This window comes from Bacillus rossius, chromosome 15, assembly GCF_032445375.1.
Source record: "Bacillus rossius redtenbacheri isolate Brsri chromosome 15, Brsri_v3, whole genome shotgun sequence".
Lineage (NCBI taxonomy): Eukaryota > Metazoa > Arthropoda > Insecta > Phasmatodea > Bacillidae > Bacillus > Bacillus rossius.
In genome coordinates, this window is record NC_086342.1 from 9,171,096 (window position 1) to 9,188,450 (window position 17,355).

General features: G+C 40.0%; 2 protein-coding genes across 3 annotated transcripts in view; one reads left to right on the forward strand and one right to left on the reverse strand.

Annotated features, from left to right (window-relative positions):
* The window catches only part of LOC134539582 (muscle-specific protein 20-like), a 69,585-nt gene that overhangs the window by 36,355 nt on the left and 15,875 nt on the right, over window positions 1–17,355 (reverse strand). The gene's annotated exons all lie outside the window — the stretch shown is intronic.
* Window positions 577–16,312, forward strand: LOC134539583 (muscle-specific protein 20). Of its 2 annotated transcripts, none has more exons than XM_063381741.1 (4): window positions 577–865; window positions 9,855–10,054; window positions 11,612–11,732; window positions 15,529–16,312. In XM_063381741.1, exons 1-4 carry the CDS (start codon window positions 860–862, stop codon window positions 15,709–15,711), a joined length of 510 nt encoding a protein of 169 aa, XP_063237811.1. In that variant the 5' UTR covers window positions 577–859; the 3' UTR covers window positions 15,712–16,312. The 2 variants fall into 2 exon arrangements, 1 of the variants encoding a protein (XP_063237811.1); XR_010076336.1 differs by lacking the exon at window positions 15,529–16,312 and adding an exon at window positions 12,481–12,898 and having other exon boundaries at window positions 726–865; window positions 11,612–12,430.

Sequence of the window (17,355 nt, forward strand, 5' to 3'; positions counted from 1 at the left end):
ATTAAGAATACGTTGAGTTCTGTTTTCGGATTTCGTTGTTTTCAAACTGTGGCTAAACACTCGGTACTGATTCGTGAAAGCACACAAGGAACTTGCATGACGCATTTTATCTCCAATCAAATTTCATAGCACGACGATAAGACTGCACGCCAGTTCAGAACCTTGAGCTTAGAGGCGACACCGCGCTAGAATCACCAGCGAGCGTCGCACTTATAATCATCCCGCCTCGCTGAATGCCCCTCAATGCGACGTCAGGGTGTCCACAAGGAAAAAATATTTCGTACCAACTTAGGCGAGAAAAAAGTACTAGATTAGAAAAAAAAGTACTAAATTATAATTTGTTATGGTTTTTAACAATTTAGGAAGTTATTATGACATTGCAATGCTCGAAATTAAATATCACACCACACACACATACATTCCATACTTTTTTAAAAATAATTACGCTTAATAATAAAACATATTGGAGTTACAATAATATTATTATATTAAAGAAAAATGTACTAGATCTATACTAAACCATTAAAAAAGTTATAAAAGTACTAGATCTAGTACGAAAGTACTAACTGTGGAGACCCTGTGCGACGTAGGTCTCTCTAGCGTGCAGGTCCGACCAGGCTCGGCAGTGACGTAATAGTGTCTTCCCCTCCCCCCTCTAGTCTTTGCCCGTGCAAGAAGCAGGGAGGGAAGTGAAGGAAGAGGAAGGAAAGGAAAAAAAGGGGGAGGGTGCCAAGGGAAAAAGCGTCGGTCGCAGCCCCCGGCGCTGTCAGTTGTCTGGGTGCAACCGCGAGGACCGCCAGTCCAGTAGTGCCAACTGCCAAACACACAAAAAAAAGACGCGTCCGAACGAGCCAGCAACATGCCGGTAAGCGCACCTAAACCATGGAGGTATTAATCTATGGAGTGGGTGACTTTTTCTGTGGTTAGGAAAAAAAATAACCGTAAGTGCTCATCCTTGAAATCACGATCCGTGGCTAGAATGTTAGACGCATGGAGCTAGGAAATGTCAGGTGACGTCGTGTTGTGACGTAATTGAAGTCACTTTTTAACCTCGCCATCGCCATATTGTTACGCCCAAAACATTGCGGGAACGTTGGATGATTGTTAGTAAACATGAATTAGAATATCCGCCGTCGTTTCATGAGAAAATAAAAGGTTGCTATGAAAACTCTTCACCTAAGCCAATGTTTTGGGCGTGTAACCAATATGACGCAACAATTAACTGAAGGGGAAAAAAGCTTTACGCACTTTACCGTGTGATCATGCAGATGTGGCCACCCCGTGGCTAGGAGTACATAAAATAGCTTGAAAAGAACTCCTTAGGAAACATCATAGAAATGCCATTACGAAGTGAGTGTTGTTAAACAAATATGTAAACATAACATCAGCAAATAAAAATTAGCTTTTAAATCTTCATTATAACCAAAAATGATAATAATTTATCCAGATCGGGAAAGGAAGTCTTGGATGTCGTTCTCGATGTGACTTCAATTATTAACATACCAAAGCTAGTAAAACTGAACCCACTAACTTCTTATATCTCCATGACCTGAACCTTGATGTTATTATGTTATCTGTCACGAAGTTATCGGCGGTGTTCACATGAGAGTGAAATAAACAGCACATTACATATTCTGTTGCTATCGAAATAAGATTATCAGGCTTAAAATATTGACTTATGTTTTCAAATCGATAACATGGTACTTCTCTTATAGTAGTTTAGCCATAACCAGGGGTACTAATATTAACTTCGGGGCTTAATTAAAAAAATAATTGTTTCCTGAAAGTAACTAAATGCATAGGAGCGACCAGCTAATAATAAATTGTTTATCATCATTTTCTCCCATAAAAATATTCATATCTCACGTTATTTTTTTACATCACTATCCCGATAAAAATTACTTTATTGGACAAAATATACGGTTTAATCATTTTAACCTGATAGCTTCAGGAAATAATAAACGTTAATTCGAGTTTATTTGGTTTGAGACAAAACATATCTGCAAGGACATCTACTAACCAAATAAAATTATTTTAAGGTGTATATAGTAAGGTAATTTCTAACATGAACATTTACTCACTAATGAGCGAATAATTTAGGGTAAGATGGGGGTAAATCCGTGATAATTTTTTGTTATTGCTGCTAAATATATTTTTATTCATTTTAAAAGACTTCGTAAAATGGTGCTCGAACAGGAATCAAAAAACACTATACAAAAAAAATTAACTGACAAAGTTAAGAAAACATGACAATTCAAAATAAAAGTTTTGATTCGGAATCATAAAAAAAATCGGATACAAGTGTTTGTTTGTTAATTCTATAGTATAAACTTGTATTTGATACATTTTTAATTAACTTAAGTAACAAATTAGTGAATTTGTTTTTAGATTAAACTCTGATCCAACTCAAAAATATTTTACCCCATATGTATTTTCCTACTGAAGGGTAGATAGCCCGGGGGGGGGGGGGGGGGAAATGAATGCAGGAATATGAGGAAACTGAATACATTCGTCTATTTATAGCGGAAGACAGTGACAAATGTGATTTTTCCCCCCCTTTTTTTTAATGGCAGGCTGTCAGGATTTATTTTCAGACGCGTTTCGAAGAAGTGAGTAAAATATCACCTGATCATCTATCTTTTCTACGTCGTCTGAAAAGCGACAATTCATGCGGACGCCGGGCGCTTTCCTTCTAAACAGTCCAAGGAGGAGAATAATAAAAAAAACACACGCGCGCGCAACTTGGCACCCGCTCAAGATCTTCGATTGTTCGCAACAACAGGAGAATTATTATTTTTTTTGCTCGTTAATTTTTAATTGCCGTTGAATCCGTTAATTACCGTCGACCAATTACTCGCCAACTTCGCTACACGACCCGGCGAAGAAAAACGCTACAGCCACGGGAGCGGACAGACGCACGTGGTGATGATAAACCTTCGCTATTGATGATTTGGGACTTTTAACTTCTCGTCCGTCGTTTAAGACGGGAACCAAGGGGTGGAACGGCAAAACCCCGAGAAAACCCTCACCATCACGTCCGCCACGTTTTTTACTTACGAAATATCTGGGATTGTTACTGGCGAGAATCGAACCCTGATCACCTTCTTGGGGAGGGGCGAGTAATAAGACCACCCGACTATCGCCATATTCTCACAATGGGACACCCTTAAGTAGCCCTACATGGATCTTAGACCATACATAAAATCTAAACCATAATACGTTACTTATTGGTTTGAAGAAAAAAAAAATATCTGTACCAAAAAGCAGCTGTGTGTGATATATAAAGTTACGAAGATTTCAGAAGTTGTTAAAGTCTGATGTTGATCTACGTGGTCCAGCTTGTAGGCTAATTAGCGGTACAAAATAATTATTCATTAATTACAACGGTACAGAATATTATTATGCCTACCTGAACAACAAACATTGATTTTAAACATTCTGTAAGTAAGCCATAATCGATCAATAAGTGTCTATTGGTCATTTACAATGGACAGGCGATGGTGCAAGGAAAAAAAAGGGCAGTTTCCTATACCCTCACGTTTTTTTTTTTTTTCAGGTAGCCTTTTGGAACCTTTTCGGCATCGGTAAAATGAAATATCTCACTTCCCCTCCCCTCCACCTCTTTTTTCCTTCTCCCGCAGGATAAATTTGGTTTTATAAAATCTAGGTTATTAAAGTAATATATATATTTTTAAATTCCACCTTCCCAGAATAACAATCAATAATTCACCTCTGATCACAGCCCTTCACTTACGTCCTTGACGATCGTATGCTCACCTGGCTAATGTTGCGGGTTCGATCCTACCTCCGTCTGTGAGACTTCGAGACGGTTTTCCAAATTTTACGATTTAGGATCGTTGTCTCCGTCCAGAGAATACGTGTAGCTCCGTTACTAGGATTACGGCTGGTATATTTATTTTTCCCCCAGTGACTTCATTGAATCGTCCAAGTAATAGATTCTTGGTTATGTGCAAGTTAATTAATGGTAGCTTGATTACTGGATTTTTCCGCAAAATGAATAACATTTATATCATTGTAATGATCGGTTAAGCATCAGAGCGCAAATGAGCACCGCGTTAAGATGACGATAATCGTAGGTGGATTATCTGTAGGAAGGGCACAATTTAAAGTTCGTTTATCAGTTCCAGATCACTCTAGTACCGTATATCTGCAAATCGTCTCCCCAGATTAGTATCAAACCAAATTTCTCCTGATATGATAATGGGAGGGGAAGGGTGTTATATTTCATGTTATTGATGCCGAGAAGGTTCCACAAAGATACCTGAAAAACAAAACTTACGCGTGGGTTTGGGAAACTGCCTTTATTTTCCTTGCGCCATCGCCTGTCCATTGTGAACGACCAATACTACACACTTACTGTTTGATGTTCAAAATCAATGTTTGTTGTTCAATGGTACCCTTGTAAATTAATTTGTTAGTCTTTATCTCTTTGCTAGACCATGTAAATCAACATCAGACTTTTACAACATCAGAAATCTTGGTAACATTATACAACATACACAGCTGCTTTTTGGTACAAAAAACCATGTTTATACCCATTAACTAACGAATATTAGTCATTCCAAAACCATCCGATTGGTTTCTTAAGCAATGAATCCCTGTATCTAAGCCATATCAAGTAACAAAATACGGTAAAAAAATTGTGCACTGAAAGATGTAACTAAATAACAAGAAGTCAAAAAATGACAGATGTGTCTTCACCCGGATTTCACAAGTACCTTACGAACGCATTTCCATATTTCACGTAAAGCAATTAGAGGGGGTTCTTTTTTTCGATCGTGGGGTGATTTCACGCAATGGTGAGAGAGAAAAAAGCGACTCTCCAAATGGACCCGCATATCTCGACTTGGCCATCTTTCTGAGTAGGAGGAGGTGCCAGCGACAACCATCTTCCTCCCGAGAACCAGCTGCAGATGATGTCCCGAGTCGCTAACGAGGCGTGGCGAGCCAAAAACAAGACAGAACATTCAGGAAGGCTGACTTCCTCCGGATGGAGGATGCAGTACGGCTGATATACTATCCGTTGACGTTTTTCCCCCAACGGGAGAAGAACCACCAAAAACAAACCGGGCATCGGGGAGAGAGCAACTTCTTTAAATAACCCGTCCATTCTTCCTCTGCTCTGAAGTCGCTACCGAATTCCACCTCTTCTACTAGTTCCTGGAACTTTGAGAGTTTCCCGAAGTCACTTTGCTTCAAACACTGTGGAAGGTTTGCTACTAGCTACAATAAAAGCTTCCACGAGAACTATCACCCAAGCATGCATAGAAGCAACTGTGGATGTTCCCATGGAATAGGGCCTAACCTATCACGCCATACTTTACTAACACCTTCTGCAATATTTTTTATTCGTGCTACCTACTTTGTTTACTGAGAAAATTTCTACCTATAATTATATTTATGATTATCATTATTTAAGAAGAAGAGATTTCAAACAAACAAAAATTTTCGTACTTAAAAACACTGCCCATTCTAACGACATATTTATAACTAGAAGCATTAGCCAACGACCAACGTACATCTGATCGACTAAAATTTTTACTTTGTAGGAAATCTTCCCCGAAAAATTGTGCGTGACTAACCAAAACTTCCATGAAAACGGCCAGCTGGCTTTAATAGATCATTCCATAATAGCAGCCATGGGCACTATAGTGGAAATTTTAAAGGCAACTTCCATCGTTGATGTTTCACTCATCACTTGTTTGGGGCTCGGAGTGCTTCCCAACAAGTGTACTGCAAATTTAAACCTTATATACATTAGTCACACATCTAATCAAAGAGAAGGTTAAAACCATGAAATTTCAAAACACTATTTAAGATTGTGAATGATCAAAAGGACATAGCAATGATTTATATATGAATGCAAAAATGCAAAATACAACATTTATTTTTATGAAATAAATATAGGTTCGTATAGCCATTTCGTTTATGGAAAGTGCACATCGAAACACGGCCACTGTTTTGTAGCAATCGGCACGAGAAACTATTATAGTCTACCCCGTCTCGATTTGGATACTTTTGAACGAGCTCCTCATCTTCCAGGGCTCTATTTGCGCCCGTGATGCCCCAAGTAACTGATGCCCACCTCGGGTTAGCGTCACGACTTGGCCCAGAACACGCTGTTGCGAAATGCAAGCAGGGCAGCAGCTGGCCACACACGTAGTCACCCTTGCCAACTGCCGAAGGCCCTCCCACCAGTTCCGACAGGCGTGCCAACATAAACAACCCGCGAGGAGGCGTTGGCGACTCTTCTTGCCAAACTACGCTGATCGACCGGCCCTGCGAAGGCGGCGTCCAGTACGTCACGCCAATAGCGTTTTGTCACCGCGCGTGTAGCAAGCCCTACCCGTGGATGTTTTGTTGTGGCCTGGCCTCAATTCGGTTCTGTCCACAGACTACCTCCAAGTAGAGCGAAATCGTGGTATCAAAAGTTAAGTAAGGAAACATTCTCATTGCTAGGCTTAAATTTGACCTCCGAGATTTTATTTGGGTAGAGCCAAACTTCTTGGATACCCGATACCATCTGTTAGCAAATTAAATTATGCTGGAGGATGGGGTTGTTGACGATATTCAGTCTTATAAATAAATGGGAAAAAAAATAACCTTATCCTTGATGGACCTTCCTAAATTACAGTTAGTGAAATACCCCATAACTAAGAAAACAAGAAAGGATATCTGTATCTGACCTTCAAGCAACACTCGCAATCTCTGTCAGATTTGTGTAGATATTGTATGCCGCTCGGAGGAAATGTTTGATGAAGTGAAACTAATTTCACTACCCTGTTACTTTGGCGCTAACCACTTTTCGAGTTACCTATCATAAAACACTAAAGTCACAAACGCCCAAATCCTGTCGGCGCGGGCCCTGGATTTGAGCGTTTGTGACTTACTCATGCGGGGTTACTTCAAGGAAAAAATGTTTTTCAAACATCGTCCTCCCACACACCTTGGAAGAACTGAAGATGTGAATTCTGGAGGAATTCACCATACCCCCCATTCAAAACAGTGTCGAAAAGTTGTCGGAAGAGTTCCGAAATCGTTGCTGATGGCCACCGTCTTCCTAATGTGATCTTCAGGACTTAAAAAAAAAAAGAGCATGTATACTGATCACCGTGAAATAAACCACAATTCTGTAAGTTGCTCAGTTTTTTTTTTTAATAGCGCTTCAAAACCGGGGTGAACACATGTTGCCCCATCGTTAGAGTCCCGGAAATTTCGCGGATTCCTCTGGCCTCAGGATAGAATTCAAAGTTATAGGTGTGCTCGACCTATGTTTACTTTCCCATCGGTTTATTTCTTAGCGAGAACATTTTTATCCTTGCTATTTGGCACTACCTGATGCGCTTACTTAACTCCTAGCTGGACATCGTTGACTCACGGTCGTAGAGGGGCGCGTGTACAGATAACTTCGGTCCAATCATGAACACAGTGCGACGGTGTGGAGGTTTGCATTCTAGCTCGCGAATAAATGAATGCCCGAAAATTCCGTGGCTCTACTCATCGTGTGTACGCCGGAATGCTCTTCGGACGGAAAGGCGAGCGACTGGCCTCGTCGCGTCGGCCAGCACATGGACCTATCTCGGCGCTGAGGTCGCGCCGGGCGGATGGTCGACGTCGAAGTGGGTTGGGCTATTTGGGGAGGTGACGCCCAGTCGAACAGGGGCGTCTGTTCGGCGAGAACCCACCAAGTGAATTCGGGATGGGCCGCAGAGAGGGGGGAAGCTCGTAAACACCGACCTCCCATCTCCCCCCGAGGACTATATTTAGTGGACACTTGCCTAGGGGCATCACGAATTGCTAGAGACCGGAAATAATTCGCGGATCCATTTCACGATATGCTAGAATCCAAACAACTGTACATTTATATTGCTTCTGTGATTGGCTTACAGCTTATCTGAAGGACTTTTAGCCAATGGGAAACCTTCAACCAAAAAAAAGTATCGAATCGCAAGCGTCCCGGTTGACAAGTGTCACGAGTCAATAGCCAATGAGCAAGTGGCATTTGCCTGAGTATGTAGAGGGTTGTGGAGTCTATCCTAGAGGTCATCGAAAGCGCGAATTTTTCCAGTATCTACGAATTGCCTCTCGCACCCTGTCACGTCTCCACCTCAGGACGAGAACCTGAGAAAGGTTTGTCCAAACTCGAAGAGAAAGATCGAGATTACGTAAGAGTGTGGATTTTTTAACTCAGGATTTAGTTTATCAAGCGGTGGGTAATGAAAAATTATGTATTTGCATCCCGGCATATTTTGAGGACAATAAACTTCATTTTCATCCCTATGCGCAAACATGGCAATGGACTTGCATGTAACGTTTAGTCGGCAACGAGCCATTGTAGTGTACTAATTTTTTAATTTTTATTTTTAGGTATCAAAAACTACTTTAGATGAACCATCTGAACTCCTGCTTGATAGTGAGTTGTGGAACAAAGCTATCACCTCACCAAAAATAACAATTTTAGTTCAATTGCGTTGTTCATTCGCAGACTGCATGGGAATAGAAAAAAAAACTTCAGGTGCATCTCCAGAAGGTCCGAAATTCTAGGTGTTGTTATAATTTATGAACCACTCAAGCAAAGAAATACGCGAACATATACGTCGTAAACAGAAGCATATAATTGCTGTGCGTTAAAGCCCACACATTTGTCTCAAGGCAGGCAAAAGTTTTAGAAAAGATACAAAATTTAAATAGCAGGGAATTGGATACAAATCTAAAGGGACCAATATTTTGTCACTTAAAAACAACAAAGTTTGTATTAAACAAAATATTAAAACAGTTAATCACAGTTTTAATGTAATACATATATATCAAATTAAAAATAAAGTTTAAAATATTTTCTCTTTAGTATATGCAAAGTACACCAAAAACATAGAATATGTTCTAAGGAAACTTGAACACAGTTTTATACAGCACCAATACCAATGTATTTTTTTTTAAGGATTATAAAATATAATTTTATGATGACTACCCCAGTGGTACAAAAATATTTACTTACTTTTTTTTTAAGGATTTAATACAGTAGAATAAAGCATAGGTTAAAAAAACTACATACAAAAAGTAATACCAAATTTTGGAAGACTATATAATTTCTAATTGTTTTCCCCCCCAACCTACACTGAACCAATGCTTACTGCTGCCTGCCCCCTTATACTCTTGGCGCGCCATGAGAGACAGTAAGCAGTAGTACCTCACGCTCCTCTCTCTCTTTCTCATCATTGCTTAAAACTATTTTAATTAATTACTTATTACTAATTACCTATGGGTCAGATCAAAAATCGGCAAAGATTTCCTGTCTCAGAAATTTATTCTCTATCTGATCAAAAAAAAAATGCGGTCTTTCACGGACACCCTATATATATATATATATATATATATATATATATATATATATATATGTGTGTGTGTGTGTGTGTGTGTGTGTGTGTGTGTGTGTGTGTGTGTGTGTTAGTAAGCTTGAAATGCAATATCGTTGGGGGTCATCTGCTCCGTGTGATTGTATAACGGTACTAAAGCGGTACGGATATGAACAATGAGTGGAAGGCCATCAGCCAAAGCTCTGACGAGGTGTCGGGGGAACGGAGGGTCGGCCAGCTGGTGATCTCTGGTCTGGTCTGACGAGGTGTCGGGCACGGAGGGTCGGCCAGCTGGTGATCTCTGGTCTGGTCCGACGAGGTGTCGGGGACGGAGGGTTGGTCGGCTGGTGATCTCTGGTCTGGTCTGACGAGGTGTCGGGGACGGAGGGTTGGTCGGCTGGTGATCTCTGGTCTGGTCTGACGAGGTGTCGGGCACGGAGGGTCGGCCAGCTGGTGATCTCCGGTCCGGTCTTCCAACAGGCCAGGAACAAGGAGCAGGAGTCCGAGGTGCTGCAGTGGATCGAGAGCGTGCTGGGCGAGAAGCTGCCCCCGGGGGAGTACGAGGACGTCCTGAGGGACGGCGTGGTGCTGTGCAACCTCATCAACAAGATCGTGCCCGGATCCGTCAAGAAGATACAGACCAAGGGCACCAACTTCCAGCTCATGGAGAACATACAGAGGTAGCTACAGACATACATTCATTCGTGTTGACGTTCTTTTTTGGGGACGAACATCCGGAGGTAGATGAACGTTCACTCCAGACTTATTTAAAAAAAAAAAAAAAGTATGTGATGTTCCTTTAGGATGATTCGTGCCATGGGGTACGAACACCCAGATGTAGATAAACGTTCATTCCAGACTTTTTTTAAAAATAAAAAAGGCACGTGACGTTCTTTTAGGATGATTCGTGCCATGGGGAATTAACGTCCAGTGGTAGATAAACGTTCACTCCCGACTTCGTTTAAAAAAAAAAGTATGTGACGTTCTTTTAGGATGATTCGTGCCATGTGGGACGAACATCCAGAGGTAGATAAACGTTCACTCCCGACTTCTTTTTTAAAAAAAAAGTACGTGACGTTCTTTTAGGATGATTCGTGCAATGGGGGACGAACATCTAGAGTTAGATAAACGTTCACTCCCGACTTTATAAATAATGTATGTGACATTCTTTTTGGATGATTCGTGCACTGGGGGACTTTTATTTTTGAAGTGAAAATTCTTTGGGCGATATGGGAATTTTCAATGCAACTTGAAATCTTATGTCTAACTTAATTTAGTAAATATATATCGTGTAACGTTTTCTTCATATTTAATTTTGTCTGTGCTTAGAAAAAAAACAGTGCGAAACGCAATGCTTTTTGGTAGTGTCATGAAATTGGTTCAGTATTTATTTGTAGACACCACCCTGTCCACTTAAATCTGTGGATTTCTACAGTTTATTTCTGTGATGGGAATTCCACTAATTTTCCAAAGAAAATTACTACCGGCTCAGTGAAGTCCACTAATCCACCAGTCAGAATTTTTTCTTAAATAAGATATTCAGTAATATAATTTTTTCTGCTTGAAAATACTAATTCTGATTTAGAATTTAGCCGAAGTGTGACCTGGAAGAGTTCTAGAAATCGGTCTTATTCTTAGGACCCAACTGGCACTTAAGTTCAAGGTGTAGTGAAACCATGGTCTAATCAAAACATGCATCTCATAATTATTTATGGTTCATCAAATAGCATTAAGCTTATCTCCCTGTAGCACACGGGAAACAACGTATAAAACGCCTAATAAGTGTTCGTGTGCAAACCCTGTAAGTCACATCTGTGGCTGAGGTAAACCTAAAGACACCTTTCATTGTCATTGTCGCTGAGTTGTCAGGCTCATGAGATGAGGCAATGGACAATGGTTCGATCATGAACCTTGGTACATCAAATATTAGTTGAAGATTATCGAGAAAGCACCAAAGTGGTAGTCGTTTTGATGCGGATATCAGCTCCTAATTATTATATACTTATATCATTATTCGTAGGTTACTTTGAGCTGCAAGTATTTGGAACCTGGCCATGTGAGGACAGATGTTAAATCTTGTTTGTTTAGTTCGAAATCCATCATTATTTCCAACTCTTTTGATTAGTTCACAGTTCTAACCACAAACTTAAATAATTAATCATTCACTCTAGGTTTGATATCTCACACACATTTTGTATGTGCGGGCGAACTGTAACCAAATATCTGTTTTTTCTCAGATTCCAGGCGGCGCTGAAGAAGTACGGTGTGCCCGAAGAGGAGATATTCCAGACAGCTGATCTGTTCGAGAGGAGGAACATACCTCAGGTCACCCTCTGCCTGTACGCCCTGGGCAGACTGGTGAGTATTCAACACGACTGCCGAGTGCCCCGACCTCTCTTGTTGGGTCCTTGCATTGCACATACTTCGATCAAACCAAAAAAACACGACCACCAGGCCAGTATGGAATAAGTGCTCGTGGTGAGTAGTGGTTTTTAAAATGGCTCCATATCTATCTATTTTGAGCGGTTTGCATGCTTTTCCAACTTCTTCTTGAATTCTCAAATTTTAGCTTCAGGTCTCATGTTTTTTTGTATATTTGGGGCCAAGTACTGTAAGATTCATCTCTGCAGTCCATGTTGGAATAGCTTCCATTTTGCACGTCCCAAAGACAACCATAGGGTATCCGAAACTCGGGCAGGTCCAAAACTGCTATCTTCTCTTATTCAGATACTTGACATTTCACCTGTAGAACAATGTCACAGCGCGCAGGTGACAAATGCCAGCACACTGGTGTTGTCAACATACAAGTTGGGTGGGCAATGCTACACAGTTTACGATCTGACAAACAAAAAGTGTTGGGCGTGAGAAGTTGGATGGTTTGCTAAACGTAAAAGTCCAATCGATGGGTCCGACCATTTCCACGAGACAACTACTCTACACACGAGTCAACCATCAGGTCTGACAGTTTCCACGAGACAACTACTCTACACACGAGTCAACCATCAGGTCTGACAGTTTCCACGACACAACTACTCTACACACGAGTCAACCATCAGGTCTGACAGTTTCCACGACAAAACTACTCTACATACAAGTCAACTATCAGGTCTGACAGTTTCCACGACACAACTACTCTACATACGAGTCAACTATCAGGTCTGAGAGTTTCCACGACACAACTACTGTACACACGAGTCAACCATCAGGTCTGACATTTTCCATGACAAAACTACTCTACACACGAGTCAACCATCAGGTCCGACAATGTTTGTCCCAACTGTTGGTTGGGCTGTCGTGTCAGACCATGTGTAGGGCCCGTTATAATTTTATAAAGGTTATTTCAAAATTTAAGGAAACCCTGCCTAGTTTTTTTGGCATATTTCACATCAAAGTTACTTTGCAGCGAGTCTAATGACTTACCACAATGGTCGTTTTAAAATGTGAAATCGCTCGAATCAAACATTGTTATTTAATGTTCACACAGAAAACTAAGACAAGCTTATTCACACCAGACAAACAATAAACTTTTTGATGAGCCACAAAATGTACGAAAATCTACATTACTTGATTTACCACACTGAGGTAATGAATTTGTATTTTGAAATTTGTATCGATTTTGACCTCAAAAAAGGTCCGTGACGGCAGCAGAAGACATTCCAAGGGAACTAAATATTTAAGTTCGTACAGCGTGTCTATAATGCGCCTCTGATTCATAGGTATAGTAAGTTGTGTGTCACGTAACTTGTCTCAAATATGATTGTTCTCAGAAGAAGTTCCAATTGTCTAGTTATCCTTCTGCCATGGTTGTTCTTTCAACAGTTTTTTTTTTTTTTTTAACAGCTTCTGTACATGTAAAAAAACATCGTGTGATGCTTTGCCAGCAATATTTGGGAGACGGGCTCCAGTGGAACTACTTTTGCGAACTTTCAAATTTGAGACAAGTTACATGACACATACTATACTGCAGGTGCTAAAGTAGACATTGAAGGAAAGCCCCCATCATGGGACAGGTTGATGCAGTTTAGCCGCTATTCCAGAGGGACAGAAGGCATAGAGGTGACATTCTTAATTGATCTTATGAGGGAGCAAAAGGCAGTTTAGCTTATCGTAGAAGGTATTTTTGGTGTAAAATTTAATTTGCTTTGGTATGTATGCAGTGTATAACACATCCATTTTAATTAGGAAAACAAATGGTAGAGTTCTACTTCGTGGACATTTGTAAAATGCATATTACACTCACTTTGGAAACCATCACGTGACCCGCCACAAGTTGTGACGTTGTTATCGAACAATGAGCACTATAAGAAGGCTTGGCTATGTATAGGCAAGTCTAGTCTAGCCTGGAGTGAAATGAATCCAAGAAATAATCGAAGCTCTAATTATAAGAGCGACATCGAGTACTGAAAATTCTGGTTCATGTTATCGAGACTTCGTATCTACATAAAAACATGCCTAACAGCTTAAGGCAAAATTTTTACAGTAACGCGTATTATAAATAATACTCAAATACTTTCAATACAACGCCAGAGGTTGTTCATACACTGCTATCTTTCCTGTAACACAGCTTGAATAAAATATGTAAACATGTAGATTTCCATCGTATTGTATACTTAATGGCCTGAAAATAAATAAATAATGTTTTTAGATGTTTATCTGTTTTATGAAAATTTTAACAAAATGATAGTTTTCATTAATATGTGTGTTCTCAATACATGTTAAAGCACGGTTTTTGACGCTATGGTGGTTATTTACATTTACACGTTATTATTTTTGTTTGATTGCAATTATTACATATTTTTCACCATTTAAGCATTGCATATTATTTATTGTTGTTAGTTTTGGCACCTGAAACAGGTATTTTACGCGATATCAGCTAGTTGTAAAAAAAAACCAGCACATAGTCATGATTATAATTTTTTCTTCATTCAATGCTTTGTAATCTCTCTATAAGTTTTCAAGTGTTTGAAAGAAGGGTAGTGCAAGCACATTTAGCCCCATTTCGGAAATATTTATTTTCAAAGACGCTAAATTAAAAAAATAATAATAAATCTAAACTAGCAGGTGCAACCGAGTCTACATTAAGAGGATCAGGCCTCTTTATCTTGAAACGTCAAATATTTTGATTCCTCTTGACACACATGGGATAGGACTTAGCTTTAGCTACTTGCTGAAGTCAACACTTGTGATGATAAGAGCGACGATCGCTGGTATTTCTAGCGCGGTATCGCCTCTAAGCGCAAGGTTCTGAATTGGCGCGCAGTCTTCTCGTCGTGCATTGGATAACTATAAAAATTAGAGCGGTGACCGTAACAGCATATGACGGAGAAATGAAGATAAAGTTTTAATGCAAGTCCCTTGAGTGCTTTCATGCCTAAAATATACACTTCCAAAAATACAGTCTAGTAACTTAATCCGGAAAACCAAACTACTTGCAGGCCCTCAGCGAATTCTAGATCGATTTTTGAAAAAAATAGATCCCACTCGGATATCTTGAGCAGTTTTCAAATCGCGTCGTTTTTCCTGAAGCTCTTGTGTGCCCAGGCAGGCGTGGCCTTTTTCGAACCACGTACATCTGTACAGCAATTTCACTGTCGTCCTTATTTGTCGTGCCAAAATGCCAGCACACTGGTGTTGCCGACATACAAGTTGGGCGGGCAATGCTACACAGTTTACGATCTGACAAACAAAAAGTGTTGGGCGTGAGAAGTTAGATGGTTCGCCAAACGTAAGAGTCCAATCGATGGGTCCGACCGTTTCCACGAGACAACTACTCTACACACAAGTCAACCATCAGGTCTGACAGTTTCCACGACACAACTGCTCTACACACGAGTCAACCATCAGGTCTGACAGTTTCCACGACACAACTACTCTACACACGAGTCAACCATCAGGTCTGACAGTTTCCATGACACAACTACTCTACACACGAGTCAACCATCAGGTCTGACAGTTTCCACGACACAACTACTCTACACACAAGTCAACCATCAGGTCTGACAGTTTCCATACCACAACTACTCTACACACGAGTCATCCATCAGGTCCGACAATGTTTGTCCCAACTGTTGGTTGGCTGTCAGATTCACGTAAGCGGGTGCGTGTTGTTTGTTTTCCCCGGGGGGAAACCACTTGTGCCGATGCTTGCCCTCAGACCCAGAAGCACCCGGAGTACACGGGACCCCGCCTCGGCCCCAAGATGGCCGACGAGTGCAAGCGGACCTTCACCGAGGACCAGCTGAGGGCTTCGGAGGGCCAGCTGAACCTGCAGATGGGCTACAACAAGGGCGCTTCCCAGGCCGGGTTGGGCAGCTTCGGCAACACCCGGCACATGTGAGAGAGCTAGCCCGCCCGACCGCTATCGAGCCGGCGCGAGGTTCGAGATAATCGACTCGAGATATCGATGGTCATCCGGCACGTACTCGCGGCAGCTGGATGCTGCTGGAGGAATCTGACGCGAGGGGAAAAAAAAGTTTACATTCTAATATACGATGGAAATTGTTTGAAAATGCTTGTACGTAGATTTAAAAAAAAAAACTAATCGTTTTAGTTTAAGAATGTTAAACTATCTCTTTATACATGCATTACCATTAATTTAAAAGAAAAGTGCCACTGGAATAGATCTGTCACTAAGAAATTTTGTTTGTGATTGATTTTTAAATAAAAATAAATTTCTTAAGTTTTTTTTTACCTGGTAGATGTATGTATGCATGCATGCTTTGTGTTTTTGCAGTTATCTCCAAACGTGTATGTAATTGATTAACTGTTGTTTTAGATGTTTGATTAAGGTGTACTGTTTATGAGAAATTAACGATTGAAAGACCATGTGTCGAATAGCCATGTAACCATTTTTATGTCCCATGTTTTATTTTTGTAGATGCAATTTTTAATGAGTCGAATATGAAATAAATTAATTTTACAGAATTGTTTCCCTCCAACTGATGTATTTTTTCATAATGTTTTTGTTACGTGAGTTTTCCTATAGTAAGAGATTTGATGAAAATCTAGCTACCAGAGTTTCTAAATATTTTTAAAATATTTTTTTTAGTGACTTTACATTTTTATGGCGTTATTTCGTAGTTAGTTGGGCTTGTTTAATTTATTAAATATAAGTTTATCCATTAAATTTCATTTCAGAATTTTAAGTAATATTTATGGAGGCACAGTTAACACTAAAAATTAAAGCACTGGATACAGATACTTTGTAATTTAAAAGAAGCAATGGGTGTGTGTTTATATATAATATATTCGGTTCCTACAACTTTAGTAGGCCTTTATTTATTTAAACAGTTCTTTCATGGGAATTATAACTGTTTTTTTTCTAGGTGACCGTGTCAATGCCACTTTTTAATTGTGACTTCGGCGTTAATGTTTGCCAATCGAAAGACATTTCTTGAGTTCTATAAATAATGACAGACGACATAGTTTTAAATAATGTATCAATAATTTGTCACTTTATAGAGCACACGAAACGTCTTGTGAAAAACAAAATTCCTTAAGCCTTTCAACACTTGCAAAAACACATTTTAGCAAGCATTTGGGTCACGCTGTTTTTTAAACTGAATATTCTTTCAGCCTTCTTTTTTTTTGTCTTAGAGAGAGTCTTAAGAATGCACCAAGTAATATTATAAAAATCTAACACACAAACAATTGATACAGAAGAAATCATCGAGTAGTAACTGGCAAACCTAATAGTTGACACTGGCACGAGCATAGATAAGGTGTCACGTCAGGTTTATAATCAAACGTATATCAAATTTGACTGAGGTAAAACGAAGTACCAATGGTCTAAGTATCCTTCTTCTTCCTGCCTCTGTTGTTCGGTCAATTGGTTGTCCGTGTTCGTGACAGTTGAAGGAGGTAAAAACAGAAAACAAAATACAGTACACTCCCAATTATCCGCGAAATTAAGTGGCAGGGCCACCGCGGATAGTGAAGATCGCGGATAATCCGCAAAGAGCCGAAAATGGGAAACAAAAAA